The 19,721-nt window shown below is 38.8% G+C and overlaps 3 protein-coding genes across 3 annotated transcripts; 1 reads left to right on the forward strand and 2 right to left on the reverse strand.

Annotated features, from left to right (window-relative positions):
* Positions 1 to 9,036: 9,036 nt before the first annotated feature.
* K441DRAFT_569256 (uncharacterized protein) lies at positions 9,037 to 9,192 on the forward strand (the record flags this gene model as incomplete). The annotated part of the gene is made up of 1 exon (XM_067643855.1): positions 9,037 to 9,192. A coding segment is annotated over one exon (156 nt), but the record flags the coding sequence as incomplete, so codon positions are not given.
* A 3,240-nt stretch (positions 9,193 to 12,432) lies between these two features.
* On the reverse strand, positions 12,433 to 13,110 carry K441DRAFT_569540 (uncharacterized protein; the record flags this gene model as incomplete). The annotated part of the gene is made up of 1 exon (XM_067643868.1): positions 12,433 to 13,110. The coding sequence occupies one exon, from the start codon at positions 13,108 to 13,110 to the stop codon at positions 12,433 to 12,435; it is 678 nt and encodes a 225-aa protein (XP_067502176.1).
* Positions 13,111 to 14,194: 1,084 nt separating this feature from the next.
* On the reverse strand, positions 14,195 to 18,272 carry K441DRAFT_662823 (glycine dehydrogenase). The gene is made up of 3 exons (XM_067649102.1): positions 14,835 to 18,272; positions 14,343 to 14,780; positions 14,195 to 14,273 (listed from the first exon to the last, which is right to left on the reverse strand). Exons 1-2 carry the CDS (start codon positions 18,007 to 18,009, stop codon positions 14,692 to 14,694), a joined length of 3,264 nt encoding a protein of 1,087 aa, XP_067502177.1. The 5' UTR covers positions 18,010 to 18,272; the 3' UTR covers positions 14,195 to 14,273; positions 14,343 to 14,691.
* Between the last annotated feature and the right edge of the window lie 1,449 nt (positions 18,273 to 19,721).

A 19,721-nucleotide genomic window follows, 5' to 3' on the forward strand; every position in this document is an offset into this window, starting at 1 on the left:
ATATGGCCGAACCTATAAGAACATCTTTATGATAATATGCCGACTTATAAAAGAACGCCACTACGTCCTAACTAAAGGCGTAGCTGTAAGTGATGTTGCCGACACCTTTCTCCGCGAAGTCTACCGACTATATGGGTTACCTGACTTTATTACGTCTGACTAAGGCACGCAATTTAACTCTAATATATAAAGGCGGATCTGCCAACGCCTTAGTATCTCTGTTAAGATGTCTATATCCTTTTACTACAAAACTGCGGGATAACTAGAAAACGCTAACGCTAGTATAAAGGCGTACTTATGATAGGTAGTCGCCTATAGTTAGGACGACTGGGTAAACCACCTTCCGCTAGGTGAATTTGTAGTAAATAACTACGTCTTAGCCACTATAGGACTTACCCCGTTCTTCGCGAATAAAGGATATTACCTATAATCTGGTATAGAGCCACCAGAGCCTATTAATAAGAAACTGCCATATAAAAAACGCCTTAAGATGCTATTTACCGACCAATATATAGACCGTATAAAAGACCTACTTAACTACTGCAAAGGAGAGATGGCCTAGGCCTAAGCGAAATAAGCTTACTTCGCTAACCGCTATAGAATACCACCACCTAAGATGCGTGTTGGTAATTGGGTATAGTTAGATATACGCAATATCTCCATACAGAGACCTATGAAGTCACTCGATTATAAGAACCTTAGCCCCTACTAGATTAAACAAGTTATTAACAGAGGAGCTACATACGAACTAGAGCTCCCGCCTGCCTTAGCCACCCGTAGGATATAGCCCGTGTTTTACCTATAGCTACTATACCTTCACCAGCCTAACCCTCTACCAGGACAAATATAGCCTAAACCCCTACTAGTATTAATCTGAGATAAGAACGAAGACGAGAACTATGAGGAGTGGACCGTTAAATGAATTATTAACTCTAAATACTTTGGCAAAGGCAGAGGACGGCGGCTCTACTATAAAGCTACCTATACAGGATTTAATATAGATTAGCCAGAATGGCAACTATAGGAAGATTTTAAAAACGTAAAAGATCTAATTAGCGATTTCTACTATATAAACCTACAGAAACTAGGCCTAAGCAGAGATTTCGTACCTAATCCCCTATAGGAGCCGTTATAGCTAAATCGTTGTATATTACTATTACGTGACTACTCCGATGAGATATTAAGGAACTTTAACCACCGGTTAAAGTTGTCTAATTAGTTAGATTCTAGACGCTAAGGAGAAGCCAACTAATTAGGATTTTCTATCCCCGGGATAGAAAATTGCTATTAGCTCGCTTGCTACTAGCGCCTCGGCAATACCCTTGCACCTTACTAAGTCCCTAACAGCCTCCTTCCCCTCTATAGCCTAGCACCTTCGCATAGTAGCAACCTATAAGCTTTAAGTTAGAAGTACCTATACGAGCCCGTTATACCTATAACGATATTCCTTCTTCTAGATACCCTAAGCATTTCCCCTTATATATATATAGCAACCACAGCGTTGCCGGAGCTCCGCCTTAATAGGAGGGGGGGTAGTGTTACGGAACCCGACCGCAGGGGCCTCTATAGGAGAACCCCGTGCTCTTGCGTATACCTCGCGTATAGCTTATATTAGCTACGCGAGGGTATATCACCTCCTTACGCCCTCGACCCTTACGATCGATCGCGTAACGTCTTGTAGACTCCCCAAATACATACGCTTTGTAGCCATTGCCCGCGTTCCATAACACTAACGTAGTTTAACTTCTTACTTAGTCGTCAACTCTTAAAATTTTTGTGTAGTAGCTATACTTTATCTCCCTCCTTAAGATCTGGTCCCTTAGATCTTTTAGCATTATAGTACTTTTTTATTCTCTCTTATACTTTCTTTACTAATTCTATAAGGTCTATATAAAGATTNATTAATNTCTTTATTCTNTNTTTAGCTNTACTACTTATTTTCTTNACTTNCTATANTAANAANNATATTCTTAGCTTATANCNATAATTTGCCTTAAATAGTAATATGCCTATTCCTTCTTAAGGTGTTGCATTATATATAAACTATATAACTAGTAGTAATAATACCTAATTATTCTATGCGTAATTAATATAGTGTTTTAAATACTATTCTAGTATCTAATTTAATATTTCTGTTTACCTATCTGTCTGCGGATAATATATAGTAGAAGTTGCTGCTCTAACTCCTTACTCCGCTAAAAATACTTCCTAAAATACTACTATAAATCTTGGATCTCTATCTAATATAATCTTACTTAATGCTCTATATCTTATAAATACTTCTTTAATATAGATTTTAGTAATATCTTCTGTTAAGATTTCTTCTATATATACTATAAAGTATCCCTACTTTATAAGCTTATCTACTATTACTAAGATCGCGTTATAATCTTATCCGGTAATAGGATCTTTTAACTTTAGTAACTTAATAATAAAGTCCTATAATATAACCTCCTATAGTCTCTCTAGTGTTTTAATAGGTTATAGCCCTCTATACGGCTTATGCCTTATTAGTTTATTCCTTTAGCAATCTAGATATTCCTTTATAACTTTTCGCGCTAAGCCCTAGATTCCATTAATAATGTACTCCTCTTAAAGTCTTAACACTAGGCCTATAGCTCTATTATATCCTTAAGTTAATCCCTTATAAAACTCTTCTATAAATTACTCCGCTATGCTTTTTAGGATATACTTTACTTTATAATTTTTGTATATATCCATTTATAGGTCTTCTAGCTATACTTTTAGAATCCTCTATACCTAAAAGCTCTCTAGTAACTTATAAACTCTATCTTATTCCTCTTAAGTTGTTATAATTTTTAGATAATTATACCTAATTAATCCGTCTATATCTCTTTATAGTAAAGCCCCTAATGGCTTTTCATCGTTTTACAGTTTAGCTTTCCAACTTAGAGTATCTGCTTATATATTGTCTGTACCCTTAGTATACTAAATCTTAAAATGGTATTCTATAAGCATTTCTGCCCATCTAACCTATCTTTAGTTAAGTTCCTTTATTATTAGGAATCCTATTAGGTTCTTATAATCTATCTTAACTATAAATAGTTTCTCTATGCCTTATAAGAATGCTTTTTATTTCTTTAGTGCTGTAACTATACCTAATAACTCCTTATTATAGATGTTATAGTTTAACTCTAGTAGTGTTATCTTCTAACTATAGTATACTACTAGGTGCCATCTATTTTAATATTTCTATATAAAGCATGCCCCTAGTATATAGTCTAATATATTCGTTTTTATAACCGTTTCTAATCCTAGTTAATAAATCTTAAGAACTAGCTCCTAGGTAAACAACTCTTTAACTTTTTTTAAAAAGTTCCTACTGTTCCTCTCTCTACGCCTATAGTTCTTCCTTCTTTATTAATCGCGTAAATAGCTTAATATTCTTTAACTACTGCGCTATAAACCTTTTACAGTAATTATAAAACCCTAGGAATAATCTTAACTGTATAACGTTCTCTAGTTCTTACTAATTTACTATAGCCTTAATCTTTTTTAAATCTATACTAAGTTGGCCTAGTTTAATAATAAATTTAACAAAATTGGTTTTTCTGGTAAAGAACTTGCATTTCTTAATTACTACTAGCATCTGTTTTTTTTATAGTTTCTTTAAAACCCATTTAACGTATTCCCCGTGTTCTTTCTTAGTTATTAAGTAGATAATAATATCGTCGAGGTATACTATAATAAACTTATCTAAGTGCTCTCCTAATACGTTGTTAATATACTTCTAGAACGTTACTAGTGTATTTATAAGCCTAAATTATATAACTAATAGTTTATATAGTCCTTCCTTTAACCTAAAGGCTGCCTTTTATTCGTCGCCTTCCTTAATTCTAATCTAGTAGTACACCTATCTTAGATTAATCTTTATAAAGATTTGCGCGTTACCTATCCTATTTTAAATTTCGTTAATTAAGGGTAAAGGATACCTATCCTTTCTGGTAATGCTATTTAACTACCTATAGTTAATACACAGCCTTAGTTTGCTATTCTTCTTTAGTATAAATAGTACTAGATAACCCGCTAATAACTACGATGGTCTAATATATCCCTTCTATAGGTTTTCCTAGATAAACTCTTTTAGTGCTCTACCTTCCTCTTAGGTAAGCTTATAGATTAGAAAGAACTTTAGACTTATTCCTAGTTTTAATTCTATCTTATAGTCCCATGCTATATACTCTAACAGCTTTTTACTTTCTAGTAACCATAGTTTCTTGCCGTACTTATAGTATCTTTTTAGTACGTAACTTAGTCCTTTTTCTGTTTCTTCATAGGTTGCTCCTACTTAGTACTATACCAACTTAGCTTACTATCGCAACTTGCGGCGCTAAGTATCCCTAATATTGACCTAACCTATAATCTAATCAATCTTTGGATTATATTCCTATAACTAAGGCATTCTTAGTACTGCCTTATTCCGTCCTAATAGTAGGATATTAAAAGACATCTTAATTCGTCTTCCTTTAATGGTTATTTAAATTAGTCCTATTTTAAGATTAATAATCCCTCCTCTGTAGGCTATTAGATCTCCTAAATTTATAACTAATAGGTAAGGTTGCTCCTTCTATCTGTGTAGTAGCCCTATTCTCTTAACTGCTACTAGTAAGATATAGTTCCTTATCGCTCCACTATCTATTAATGCTTTAAACTATTAATCTTGCCATTTAACTCGTAAATTTAGGTGTTATCCTTAAATTCCTTTAAGGGTCTAAGGCTCTACTACTAGCTCCCTCTGGTTCCGTGGGCCTTTACTTTTCCTAACTATTAGCTACTTAATCCTACTTGCACTTAGTCCGTCTTTAGCTAATACTTTATTCGCTTTTTGTTTTTAATATACTATAGATACGTATTCTCTAGGCATTTCTACTACTATTATTTATCTAGGCATTCTTCCGTAAGGAATCTTTTTAGCTAAAGTATTAAGTCGCCTAACTCCTAAACTTCTATTAAATGCTAGCTATGCATATACTTAGCGTTCTAATACTTTTATTTTTCTGCCAACTAATATATTCTTATAGGATATTTCCAATGCTTATCTTTTAGTGCTCTGTGTGTATTATACGTATTATTTACACATATAATCCACGTTAATATATAATATGCTAGGTGCTTTAGGTTAACTCTTAGCTCGTCTTTATCCTTAAGTTTAAACCTTTCTCTTATTAATCTAAACGTCGCAACTTTATTCGTAGGTACTAAGATACGCCTCTTACTTCTCTAGTCCTCTAAACGCTCTTTTAGATCCTTTAATATGACTTATTGCTTTTTCCGTAATCGGGTAGTCCTAGATAACTTTCTTATCTAACTACATATAGAAATCTTCTTACTTGTCATTGTGCCTTTGCCTATACCACTTTTGGTACAGCTGCTAGAGTATATACAGCTTGTCCGTAAGGAAGTATCTTCTTATTACTATATTATAATAGCCTTTAGTATGTCGTTCCTTAAACCTAGTTAGAATTCCTAAATCCTCTTCTTATTCTAGTTTAGTAAGCTACTTAGCTCTTAGTGTGCCTGCCCTAGGCCTATTAGTAATTCTTTATACCAATACTCTGTCCCTTATACGTCCTAATATACTAGATCTCTTATCTAGTTTCTGCTCTTGCTATAAGGTAATTCTTACTCTAAATTCTTCCATAGTTTCTTTCTTTTCGCGTCTTATAAGTGGATCCTTAAAGTCTTCTTACTTCTTAATCTTAGTATTAACTTTTCAATCTTTAGGCCGAACACTATATTCCCCTAGTAAGTCTTCTAGGTCTATATACCTGTCTCCTAATCTAGTTACTATTTATATTATAGATTCTCTAATCTATAAAGAAGTCTCTTGCCTCTTATTTATGGGTGTCCTTATTTATACTCCAAATTCTTAACCCCTTTAGATTTATAATCCCGAGCTTACTTCTATTTTAAGCTTAGCTCCAGCCTTAGTTTAACTAGGCTTGCTTAGTATTCTTATCTCATCTTAAGAGTCTTAAATCTTACTTATCTTATCTTAAGAGTCTTATACCTATAGAAAACTCTATCCCAAGCTTATTCGTATATCTTTAAACTAAGCTACTGCTCTGCTCTATCGGTTATCGTCCATTATAGGTCCTTAAGCTTGCCCTATCCCTTCTTAGAAATCTTAGTCGTCTCTTATCTTATTTTAAAAATCTTAAGCCTTTAGCCTTTTGCCTTTATCGAGTGCCAAAGTAGTTCGCTATCCTACTTCTCTTACGTCTTGTAAAGCAATAGACATTATATCTAGTGGGGTCTTAATCCCTACTAATATTCCCTATTCTATAGTGGAATTATCCTCTACCTCTGTTATAATATCTCTAAGGTCTATATGCTCCTAGTAAGCCGCCTTTATTGCCTTATTATTATAAAATATTTCGCCTATATTAAAGTTATTGTCCTTAATATCCAATCTGCGAACTGGTTTATCAGTTCCTTTATATTCCGCTAAATATAGCTTTTATAGCCAATAGCTTACGCTATACTTAGCGTCTTTATAAATTTAGTATACGTTATTATAACAAAACGCAAAGCTTTTAATTAAACACTCTTTTATTCCTTATAGTATATTATCGTCCCTTTATATATATATATCGTCTGCTAGTTTTATACCTTTTACTATATAGTAACTCTAACTACTTCTATAGTCTCTAACGTAATAACCCTATTTCCCGCAATTTATATAAGCTCCTTTTTTAAACTATTTCTCTTACTATAGAGTCCGACTAAATGTCTTCTGCTATTAAGATCCCTAATTTAGCCTCTACTCCTTAGACCTTTAATTACTTAATCCTTATCCTCTAGGTTTCTACGGTTTCTTACTCCATCCTTTATAGGCTTCTTTAGTACCACTTAGGTTTATTAGCTCTGCGCTATACCATAGTTTTTAACTTAGCTTTAGTTATTGCGTACTTTGCGCCTTATATAACTATAGAACTCTATCCTAGCCTCTCTTAGCCTGTTCCCTTTAGTAGATCCAGTTATTAATTTTAATCGCTTAATCTATTAGTTCCCTTAGGGTATCCGTATCTTCTATTAGGATAATCGCGTCCTAGACTTTAGCCTTAAGTCCTTATTTATACTGTGCTATAAGCGCCCTATTATTCCACTTAACTTATATTGCTAACGTCTGGAACTGCGTTATATACTTAATTACTAAGGTTTATTATATAATGTTTTAGAGTTTCCTTTCCGCCGTAGTTACTGTCTTCGGGTTTCTAAATATCTGTGTTAGTTATTCCGCGAACCCTTCCTAGCTTATAAATATAAACCGTATATCTTAATTGGTGGTTATTATACTATTCGCTTATATCTCCGTAAAGTAAGGCTTAAACTACTTAAGTGCCCTTCCTAATAGGAATAGTCCTATATACGCTATTTAATCCATAGGTGTTAGTAGCTTGGCTCCTTCTTGCGTAACCTTAAAGTGCATTTACGTAAGGAATCCTTTAAGCTTTAATCTTTCTCCTAAGTACCTTTCAATTAATAGTAGCTTAATCTTTACTGCTCCTATCCCGTTAATCCTATTTTCTAACGTCGCATTATTTTCTATTAGCTAGTTAACTATCTCTTATAGTTATCCGACCGTTATAGGTTACTATAAGTTAGTATCTGCCATACTAGTGTCGTTACCTAACCTTAAAGTAGTTGCCGCCGTTAATGGCGTTGTGGCTGGTGCTTTTAGTGGCATATTGTTCGACTTTTTATATTTAATACCGTAACTAGGTAGTAATTATATAACGGAACCTTGTAGTAAGAACTACAATGGGCTCGTTAATGGGCTAGGTGTGTAGGTAATGTAAAGTAAAGTCAGCAACGTAATAACTAGTAGAGTGGTTGCCTAACAGATTAACTCTAATTATATTCTGAGAATTACTATAAGGAAGGAACTATCTTAGGTAGGGACTAAGGGTCCTTAAATACACAACCGTACTCCTATAAAATCCTTCTTATACGTAATATACGTATGCTCTATTTACTCTATTGCAGATTATATAGATCCTACAGATTATATAGATCATATTATATAACCTTAGTTACCATTCCTCGTTATATAGCTCTATCGGCTCCATCCTGGACCGTGCCTAAATTAACTAACTAGCTTCCTCCGACTCTCTTCTTAGTAGTTATAACATTGTACTTAAAGCGTCCGTAACAGTAATTAAGGTTAAAGAAGTTCCTATTAAGGCATATAATAGCATTAAAAAAGTAGAGCAATATTACGCGCTATTGCGCCGCGTATATAAGATTATTTCTTTAGAACTAGAGGATGCTAGCGAAGAACTTACTTTATAAATAGCTGTTAAAGCTATTAATAATTCCGCTAGCCTAAATAGACTCGTACCTATATTACTAGTCTTTAGCGCCTACCCTTAAATAACTAATAATTCTCTACTATCTCCCTTTATTATATAATAAGCTAAGGCTATTTATAAGGCAATAAAGGAAGTATAACGTCTCTACGCCATACGCTAGGTTAACGACGTATTAGGAATAAGAAATGGCCTAAATACCTTAACTATACTTAATCTACTACTTTAGTCTAAGGTACGCGTATAGCGTAAAAAGGGAGGATAGTTAGGCCTATATTAACTTATTATAATTAATAGTTAAACTTATACTATTTAGATGCCTTATAGACCTACTTAATTCTATTTAATCGTTATTAAGCTTTACTATAAAGATAATAGTTTTAAGCCTTTATAGGATACCCTAAAAGATACCCTAAAGGAGAACTATAATTAACGTGCTCTAGAAAACGACTATAATCCTAATATAATTATAGTAGATATGCCGTAACTATAACGCGGTAGAGGTCGCCCGAAGGGATTACAAAATCGCTAATATCTTATTAATTTTAAAGAGCAATTTATTGCCGCTATTAAGAATAGAGTTAAGCTATTAATAGCCTTTATAACAGCTAAGAAGAAGGCTAACTTTAAACTCGCAAAATAGCTTTAAAAGGAAGGTTGTATTATAACTTTAGGAGCTTCTTTTTAAGTATCTAATAAGTAGGAGATCGATAGCCTTATTATAAGAGAAGTCTTTAAATTTAAGAAGTATAACCCTACTAAGTTTAATAAAGTTCGCATCTTTAAGTTAAGGATAGTTAATAAGATTAAGGGCAAAGCTACTAACGCCCTATTTAAGAAATTAAGGCTTATTATCTAAGGTTATAACGATAATAGTAAAGAGATAATTCTTATATAATCTCCTATAATTTAACGAGCTAGTTAGCAAGTTATTATTATATTAGCTTCCTCCTTAATAAAGAATAAAATAGCGGTTTATTTATAAGATATTACTTAAGCTTATACCTAATTAGAGACGCACCTTTAGCGCTTAATATTAGTATACCTTTTAGAGCAAATTCGCCACTAGTATCCTAAAGATATAATTATGGTTGTGCTTAAGCTATTATATAGAATTATAAAGGCAGGAACTTACTAGTGGGCTACCTATAGCAAGCACTATAAAGAGAAGCTTTTAATAACTACTTCTATATTTAATCCCTGCTTCCTTATTATAACTATAGGAACCCTATTTAGAATTATTAGTATATAAACTAATAATATAATTATCTTAGGAGACGACTAATTCTTAGCTCTTAAAGAGGATAAGCTAGTAAAAGCAAATCTTATAGTAAAGCTAAAGGAAAAGCTTAATTTAATAATACTATTACTTTTTAATAAATGAATCCTCTCCCTAAATAAGGATTCTATTGCTTTACGCTAGAAGGGTTAAGGTAAGAAGATTAATATTATTAACGTTAATTCCCTAAAGTAAGGATACGTAGAGTAACGCGCTTATAGAGCTTATATTACTTCTATCTATTAACCTAAGGTTTTATTTAATTTTTCTGTTACCGCCTAATATTAGGAACTAACTAAGGATAATATTCTTACCCTAAATAAACGTCTTTTCTAGCAAATAAACCATTTTAATTAGGGACTACTCTATGTGCCTATTAATCTTCCTACCGCTAAGCTCCTTATATTTATTAATAGATTATTTATAAATAATAAAGATTTTAGCTCCTAGTTAGGATATAAGATTATTATTATAAATAAATTTACTAGAGAGAATAACTTTATAATTTATAGTAATCTTATCTATTAGAGCTTAACTAAAAGCAAGCGCATTACCTAAAGTGTTTTAGTATTAGAGATATATAGAATAGTTAGTGGAGTTAATATAGTAATTGCAATTGGAACTACCCTAAAGATAATTATAGATTAACTCGAACTTCCCGATATCCCTATAATTATATACACCGACTTATATTCCCTCTATAAGTGTTTAGTTAAGCTTAGTACTATAAAGGAGAAGCGCCTTATAATTAATATTATAGCACTTTAGCAATCCTACAAGCGTTAAAAACTCTTTAAGATTTAATAGATTAATAGCTAAGATAATTTAGCAAATATAATAATAAAGGTAAACCCAAATAAGGCACTAGAGACGTTTATTAATATAAATACTCTACGTATACGAGTTAAAGGTTAGGTTAAAAGGGAGTCCCTAAAAATTTCTTAGTTACGTAAGGTCTTAAGATATCTAAGAACTTTAACCGGCGGTTAAAGTTATCTAATTAGTTAGATTCTCTTACTAAGACTTTTTAGTATAATATTCTGTAGACCCTAACTTAACCTAGCTAATTAGGATTTTCTATCCCTAGGATAGAAAATTACTATTAGCTTGCTTATAACTAGCGCCTTAACGGCCCTAGTATAATATCCTCCTATAACTCTAAGTAAGAAAGCACTACGTACTAAGAGGCAACTTTTAAAACAGCGAGACTTATATTATAATAGCAATAGTAAGTAAAAAGGATTAATATTTATTACGCTAGTTAAGCAGTATTTATATATAGATGGCAACTATAAAAGAAGAATTGCTAGTGTTGGGAATAAGGCATGCGGTTATTACGTGACGCCGCGGCACTAGCGTAGCGAGGAGTCTTAAGCCCCTCGCCCTTTCTTATTTAATTAATAAGCTTTATTAACTAATATCACTATAACCTACTTAAGTAGTTGTTATTGGTGAGTTACCTTATATAACCAATAATAACTAATAGTAAGAGTAGGATTGCTTATAGGAGCTAATACAGCCTATAGCTTAGGGGGGAAGCTATTAAGTTACTGGAGTTAGAGTCTAACTTATTAATAAAAGGCAGCTAATCTAATATAGAATTATTCTTAGGTAAGCTAGTAAGCCAGTTACTATATATTTTAATATTGCGATAGTCCGGATAATTAATCTTTAGAAAGTAAAGCCAATATTCTATAATAGAACGCCTTATAGTATATTACTTACTAAACCACCAACTTAAGTATTTACTACCTACTACTGTTATAGGCCTTATAATTAGTATATTACGTTTAGTAGGTAACTATAGTAGTGTGAGGGGATCTTGTAGACAGGGGGCTATAAGGACACGATTGGAACAGGATAGATTGGTAAGAGAGACGAATCCTTAAGGAGGTAAGGCCTCTGGGATCGTGGAGACTATATACTACGGGCACGTGCCTCCGGCACGTGACCGGCGACCATCCGAGGGCCGTCCAGGGGTTGTCCTGAGGGCAACCCGAGGTGTCCGCAATAATATCCCTTACAAGTAGCTATCTCTAAGACTTTAATATATTTTAGCTAAAGTAGTAAACGTAGCTAGTATAGCAATATTGCTAACTATATATGCACGCAATTAGAAGCCCCTCTAGGTTAAGCTTATTGCCTTTACTAAATAAGAAAGAAAGGGCTAGATCTTTAAGGCTATTAGTATCCCTAATATAGGCTTTATATATACCTATATTGTTACCCTCTATAGCTAGGCTTATTTAAAACCACTACTCCTTATAACGCCTACACGTCTCTATATATTTAGCTTATAGCGCACTCCTAAATTTCTTAATGTGCTCCTAATTAATAGCTAAGGTGGGTGGTATTAATACTAGGGTAGGTATTAGAGCCTTATCTAGTATATATAGCGAAGGAGTCGTATTAACCTCTTTATCTACCTTTTATGCAGCTGCTTAAAAAGCCTTTGAGTGAGCCATTGCTACCTCAAATGTAATAGTAGATGCCTCTGCCATCAATTGCGCAGCAATCGCAAGCGCTTTGGCTGACGCAGCTTGATCCCTGCCTAAGCTTAAATAGGCAAGCGGTAAGACCATTCGGCAAAAGCCCCGCAACCGTCAGCCCATAAGCTACGTTACTTCATTTATCATAAAACACATAAAGCAATGTGCTGACGAAGCGTTTTTACATTTATTTTAGTGTATGTAGCCACTACACTCTAGATAGCCAACTTGGGCCTTTCCTCTTCGGCATAGAGCTCTTACTCTCTCACATGCCCACTTTGCCGCAGCCAATTACCCCCCAGGCGACCGTGGAAAGAGCTCCGATTATCGATTACTCCTGCTGGATTCTTTCCGCGAATGACTCGCTGTCGGGCAAGGACCTGCCGGTCTTGTTGTCGGTGGGGTATTTCTGCGAGGCAAACGCAAGAAAGATTGCTTCCCAGTGGCCGTCGTTGGGAAAGTTAAATAGGATCCCACCATCCTGATTAACACCATTATCAAATCGCGGCAGACTGCCCTGGTTCATGTGGATGTCGTGGATGCCCGAGCCAAAGCTCGACCCGAATAGATACACGGTTGCGCCATTGTTTTTGTCAATAGCGGTCTGCAAAATCGGCTTCATCTCATCGAGGATGTCGTTGTTTGGGCCGGGGATGTCGTGCTCAAGGATCCTACCGTCCTCGAGGGTCATAAGCTCGGGTTGGGTGCGGATATAGTCGAGGGCCAGGTCGCCGGTTTGAGAGTCGTTGGGCCGGATCAGGTGGAAACCGAGATCAAGATTTGCCAACGCGTCCGTGATAGGGTGTTTGAAGTCCTTTACGAACCAGTAAACCAGTCGTGTGTCGCGGTCTGTAGATTTGACGTTGATGGCGGCTTGGAGCTCTCTGCTTGCATTGGGGTCATCCTTGAATTTGAGAGTTATGTGAGGACTTTTGCTGTCGTCTACTTTGGTTTGGGCTTTGAAGCTCGTAGGTATGGCAGCCCAGACGCCATAGTGTGGGATTGTCATTGTAAGGATTTGAACGTTAACAGATGCTTTGATGTTATTGCGAGCGATTGGGCAGTCTTTGTGCGAATGAGTGGTAAATCAAAAATTGAACAGGTAGTCGCGGAGTTTCTTAACAATAAACATACCTGCCTAGCACCTGCAGCTTGCCTCTTGCCTGGGCACCTTCAGCTTGCCTGGGCATCTTCAGCTTGCCTGGGACCTTCAGCTGAGGCTGAGTTTTTGAGGGCTAGGACCATTGTGTCATTGGCCTGACCAATAATTGGGGCGTTTGTGGAACGAGTTACAGCTGGTGGTCTCGGAAAAGTTGAATGTGGTCACCGAAAGAGGTCGGGGGAAGCTGAGCGTGGTCACCGATGGAGCCACCGGAAAAAGGTTGGCGGTACCACACTTCCAGCCATACAGAACGCGCACCGGTGGCCACAACTTACCTTAGCAACTGCATGCACAGAAGATGCGATGCATATGCTAAGGCCATGTTCGATAACTTTTTTGGCCAGGTCGACTCCACCAGGTGGGCGCGAACGGGCCACCGATATCGATATCCACCTGGTGCATGCTGTTCGTTCGACGCCCCGGGTGGATTTTGGCAGATTGGCAGTCTTGGCAGCTGGAAAGGAGGTTTCACCTGGTCAGGTGGAGGCACCTAGTCTGTGTGCGAGGTAAGGAAGGGGTTTCCCTAGGCACGTGCAGCGCACGTGCCTCACAGGCGAGTCACCCTGGGTCGCCCGTACCTTGCGGCTATATAACTATCTACTCAGGTTTCACCTAACACTTATTTAGTTCAACTCGTGAGCCTTGCCTGGGGACTCCGCCTTCACGTCGCCAAATAGGCCAAATAGGCCAAAAAGACAGCAGTAACTCGCGAATATACCGCGACTGTGGCGGGATCCAATATATGTACTAGGCGCGATTTTATTATAATATATCGCAAAAACCTACCTAAATCTTACCTATATTTAATAAAAATCTAATTAATTATAGAAGAGACTAAAACAAACTGTCTTTTATTATCTTTATTAGATTAAAATTATTATTATTGAGTCGTTAAATATATCTAAGAGAAGGAGTCGAGACTCACCAAAACTCGCACCGTAGGCCCTCAGACGGCAGGGCAGATTTAAGGCCAGTAGATAGCTGATTAGTTAAAAGAGGGTGGCTGGAGACTAGTGACAATTTAGTATTAGTGAGTGTGCCTTAAGTTCTGCCATCGTAAACATGGAGCAATATCTGACCCTCAGTTATATCTAGACTCTCGTCTTTGCAGTCCTTGCGGTCTGAGTCGCTTAGATACGGCCCCATTTGTCACCGTGCCTTGTTTATTTCATCAGCAGGGAACCCTGGCTGGATTCGTTTTAGGTAACGTTCGAATTACAATAAAGACCGAAGCCTCGGGGCTGTTAAAGCTCCCAAGTTAAGTTTACCCAACTCCCCGTTCCAACGCTGGCTGTTGAATTATCCCAGACGCCGAATCTCCCCACAGGCGTAACGCCTTCCGCAATCCTATCCATGAAAATGCCCGTGTCCAACTCAATCGCGCACATTGCTAGATCATTGTCAGATTATTGCCTATCATCTATGCCATTATGTTGGCGAAGGTGCGGCAGCACAAGTGATATCCTCGGATCCTTCCACCGGAGCACAGGTGCAGAAGAGATTTGTATCGCCGTGTGCTGTGAAGCGCTGTCAGAGGCTTTATCTCAAGAAACAGAAAGGGAACCGCTTACCGTCATCCAACCTTGTCACCGACGGCCAGAACTTCTTTTCCTTCAGCCAAGGCAATGGATATGCTGCTTTTTCCCTGCTATATGGTCGATTCCACTCTCCTACAATCAAGTCCTTCTGCGAATGTGGCGCCATCTTTAGGACGTTACCCTCCTTTGGCTGCTCTCCCTTCTCCACCGCCTCAATCTCTTTGCGGATCGAGATTAGAGCGTCGCAAAACCGGTCTAGCTCTTCCTTACTTTCAGATTCAGTCGGTTCAATCATGAGCGTATTAGCCACTGGCCAAGACATGGTTGGCGCATGAAACCCATAATCTTGAAGACGTTTTGCCACATCTATGGCCTCGATGCCAGCTGATTCCTTGAACTTGCGGACGTCCAAGATAAATTCGTGGGCACATCGCCCGTTTTGGTTTGTATATAGGATAGGATAGAGCGGTTTCAAGCGTGAAAGAATGTAGTTCGCGTTTAGGAGCGTAATCTTCGTCGCGTATGTTAACCCAACGCCACCCATCATCTTGATGTAGGCCCAGCTGATAGGTAAAATGCTTGCGCTACCCCACGGTGCACCACTTACCGGTGCAATTGCCTTCTTTCCTCCTGTGGCGACGAGCGGGTGGCCGGGCAGAAACGGGGCAAGGTGTTCCTTCACACCAATAGGCCCAACACCAGGCCCACCTCCGCCGTGGGGAATGCAGAAGGTTTTGTGAAGGTTAAGATGGCAGACATCGGCCCCGATTTCCCCAGGTGAGCAAAGTCCAATCTGAGCATTCATATTGGCTCCATCCATGTAAACTTGGCCGCCATGCTGATGTACAAGCTTGCATACTTCCTTAATCTTTGGCTCAAAGACACCAAATGTGCTTGGATATGTGATCATGATTGCTCCTAATTCCTCGCTGTGCTTTTCGCACTTGGTCTTTAGATCTTCCAAGTCAAGATTGCCAGTCACATTGTCACATCTGATCGGGACAACCCGCATTCCCGCCATGGCCGCACTAGCGGGATTGGTGCCGTGTGCAGACACCGGAATCAGGCAGATATCTCGTTTCTTTCCTGGTCGCTCCTCCTGGTATTTACGAATCACCCGTAGCCCGGTGAATTCACCCTGCGCACCGGAGTTAGGCTGTAGCGACACCGAATGAAAGCCTGTAATTTCTGCCAGATCCTTCTGCAATTCCGCAATTAGGATAGCATACCCCTCCGTCTGGTCCAAAGGTGCGAATGGATGGATGGATGAGAACTCAGGCCACGACGCTGCCACCATCTCCGTTGTTGCATTCAATTTCATGGTGCAAGAACCAAGAGGTATCATGGAATGTGTGAGAGAGAGATCCTTTGACTGCAGATGATGAATATATCGGAGGAGTTTTGTTTCCGAGTGGTGAGAGTTAAAAACAGGGTGGGTCAAATAAGGCGAAGTTCGCTTGAATTCAGAGGGAAGATCCAATCGAGGCAGATTGTGAAACGGATGATGATAGGGATCCGTGGAACTTTTGGAATCGTACGTGGCATCCGAATTTTTACTGAATCGCCTAAAGAGTGCAATGATTCTCCTTGCGTCCGCCACCTCTACCGTCTCATCAGTAGTGATGCCAGTATGGTCATCGTCAATCTTCCTCAGGTTCATGCCATTCTTAACTGCATCTTCAATTATCTCATCCGTTTTCGGACCAGTCCCAATGACGACTGTGTCAAATAGAACAGGAGAGTTGTCCAATTTCCCCCTTTTCCCGGTCTGAAATCCAAATTGGGAGATTCCATTTTGAATTGTCCTTGCCGTGGCGACGACATTTTCAGCAATAGCCTTCAAACCTCCCGGTCCATGGTAAATGGCATAGAACGCGCTCATGTTAGCCAGCAAGGCTTGAGCAGTGCAAATATTACTTGTTGCCTTTTCTCTGCGGATATGTTGCTCTCTTGTCTGTAATGCAAGTCTCGCTGCAGGATCACCTAGCCTATCTTTTGACAAACCTATGAGGCGTCCAGGGATCTTACGCTTGTACTTTTCGCTACACGCAAAGAAAGCCGCGTGTGGTCCACCATACCCTAAAGGCACTCCGAACCTTTGAGCATTTCCAAAGGCTACGTCCGCGCCGAATTCACCAGGGGGTTTCAGAACAGTCAAAGCCAGGAGATCGGTCGCTACACTGAATGTTGCTTCGTGCTTGTGCACCTTTTCTGATAGCCCCTTAAAACCATCCACCCCTCCGTCGGTATCTGGGTATTGAACAAGCACTCCAACCAGGTCTTCTCCAAGCTCTTCTATCCTTTTGCCGCTGTCCTTCAAGACATCGCCTACTTCTATCTTGATCCCAAAACCGTCCGCTCGAGAACCGAGGACCGCAATTGTCTGGGGGTGGCATCGATTAGACACGAGGAATGTTTTGTTTGGCCTTTTCTGTCTTGATAGTGGCAGGGCGCTGAGCGAGAGTGTCATGGCCTCGGCCGCGGCAGTGGACTCGTCTAAAACGGATCCATTAGCAATCGGAAGCGCTGTGAGATCCGTCACCATGGTCTGGAAGTTGAGCAGGGACTCCAGCCTTCCTTGGCTAATCTCCGGTTGATATGGTGTATAGCTGGTGTACCATCCAGGGCCTTCAAAGATGTTCCTCTTGATAACCTCTGGCACTTTCGTACCAGCATATCCACACCCAATGAAGCTTCTAGCAACTTTGTTTTTCTTTGCGATTCTTCGAAGGCGCGTAAGTAAATGGGTTTCTGAAAGAGGATGGTCCTGTATCGACATATCTCGCTGTAGTGGTGCCTTGGAGTTCTTCGGTACATCTGCCCATGACATCTGAATATCGCGGGAAGACAATACGTTGGACGGTATAACTTGCTTCACAAAGTCGTCGAGAGATTTGCAAGGAGGATCGAGAGCTTTGAGCATTTGTTCAGCAGATGAAGGGCAAGGACCAATGTGGCGACGGGCGAAGGTATCTAGCGCTTCGAAAGGGTTGATGGTGCCATCGGAATGGGCCTGAATCTCAGAATGGTCGGTAGTGGGGCGAGAAGGAAATGTTCGTCTCGAGGAGAAGCTTAGAGTCCTGAGTCCTAGAGAGGGTCTGCTACTACCATTGAGTCGAAATTGACACGCTGATCGAACTGGAGCACTCTGAGAGTGCAAGACCAGGCGATTTGCTGAGGAGCTCGCCCTGAACCATGATGCTTGCATCCTAATGGTTCTGGTTAGCCAATTGGCACGTCGAGTGCCCGCGCGGGCAGGCTTGTAAGTTCTTCAGAGCTGCGAATTAGTGAGAGGATTTTGGAATTTCTCTGGTGCCTTTTCCTGAGGTCGGTTACCAGTGGTAAAATTATGGTTGTGCGACGCGAATCGGTGATGTCACCCGGGGAGCAACACTCTTTTTCTTCGTTATTTGAGGAATAATTCAAACACAGTCTGAGAGGGGTCGGGACAGGCAGAGGAAGTGGTATGAGTGATATGACAGCCAGCACACCGCTCCAGCCGGTCTTGGTGCTCATTTTGGCCCATGTCGGAAAAAAACGGCTTTGGCAAGTACAGCACTGCAGTAGGGTACATATTAAGGCTTCGATAGCTAGCGCACAGGCCATTCGACAAACGCCAGCATGCAAGGTCCAACATCCAACGTCCAACGTCCAACGTCCGAGGTCGGGGGCCCAGGGAACGGCAGCATTGATTTGCTCGTTTAACGAGTATGGCTACACAACTACTGTCAAGGGTAAGTTTTGGGCCAAGCCGCTAAATACGCTAAAGCGCCATGTTATTTATTAATAGTGTTTAGATTACCCAATCTACTACCACTTTATATAGCCTCGATTACGTCTACAGTGCCAAGACATTAGTTTCCCGACACGAACACAAAATCGCGATCGTCAAAATTCTAATACAAAGATTGCGACCTTACTGCACCACAATGCAACGCTCGTTTAGCATCTAAATTAGTAGAAATAGAAGGCCTGGAGCTGAGCTTTCGGAAGTTGCAAGAGCTAAAATTACTACTGCATCGGAGGCTGGAGTATTGAAGCTTGAAATTGCCGTAGATTATTACGTAAATCGGTTAACTACTTACAATATAATTAATTAATAGAAAAGCCACTATACGCTTAAATCTCCACCAAAATCTAGATAGCCCAAAAAGCTTACTTAACACTAGAAGCGTCTGCTTATTTAAATTATATATAGAAATCCCTAAATTAACTATATAGCTCTTAAGTGCTACGTTTATAGGGGTTACTGTTACATATAAAACTTTATATTATCTCCTTAAAAAATACTATATTAAACTGGCGCGCTAAGAAGAGACTAAAACTAACGCTAGTAGTGGCTTGATTAAGGCTTTATTGGGCTTAGAAGTATAAGGGATTCCCTTAAAGAAAAGTTAAGTTTTCTAATAAATGTTTGTAAGGGATATTATTGCGGACACCTCGGGATGCCCTCAGGACAACCCCTGGACGCCCCTCGGATGGTCGCCGGTCACGTGCCGGAGGCACGTGCCCGTAGTATATAGTCTCCACGATCCCAGAGGCCTTACCTCCTCAAGGATTCGTCTCTCTCACCAATCTATCCTGTTCCAATCGTGTCCTTATAGCCCCCTGTCTACAAAGTCCCCTCACAATGTTCCTATAAACGTAGCTCTAGAAAAAAGCCTATTTAGGTCTTCTAAATGTCTCTATAAAAGTACCATTTTAAATTTATTAAAGAGGTGTTTAATAGAAAGGATCTTATATAGATAGTCTACGCTTATTTTTAGTATAATGGTTATTACAGTACTAGCAAATTGCTATAGATTGCCGTAGATTGCGGTTACGTAACGTGAAGATTATATAAAACATCGAGCGGCGCTACTCTTCTTCTACTTTCCTTTCTTTAGCTTTAGATCCTCGTTTATAGACAATCCACTCGTA

This window comes from Cenococcum geophilum (genome assembly GCF_001692895.1).
Source record: "Cenococcum geophilum 1.58 unplaced genomic scaffold K441scaffold_31, whole genome shotgun sequence".
Taxonomy (NCBI): Eukaryota; Fungi; Ascomycota; class Dothideomycetes; order Gloniales; family Gloniaceae; genus Cenococcum; species Cenococcum geophilum.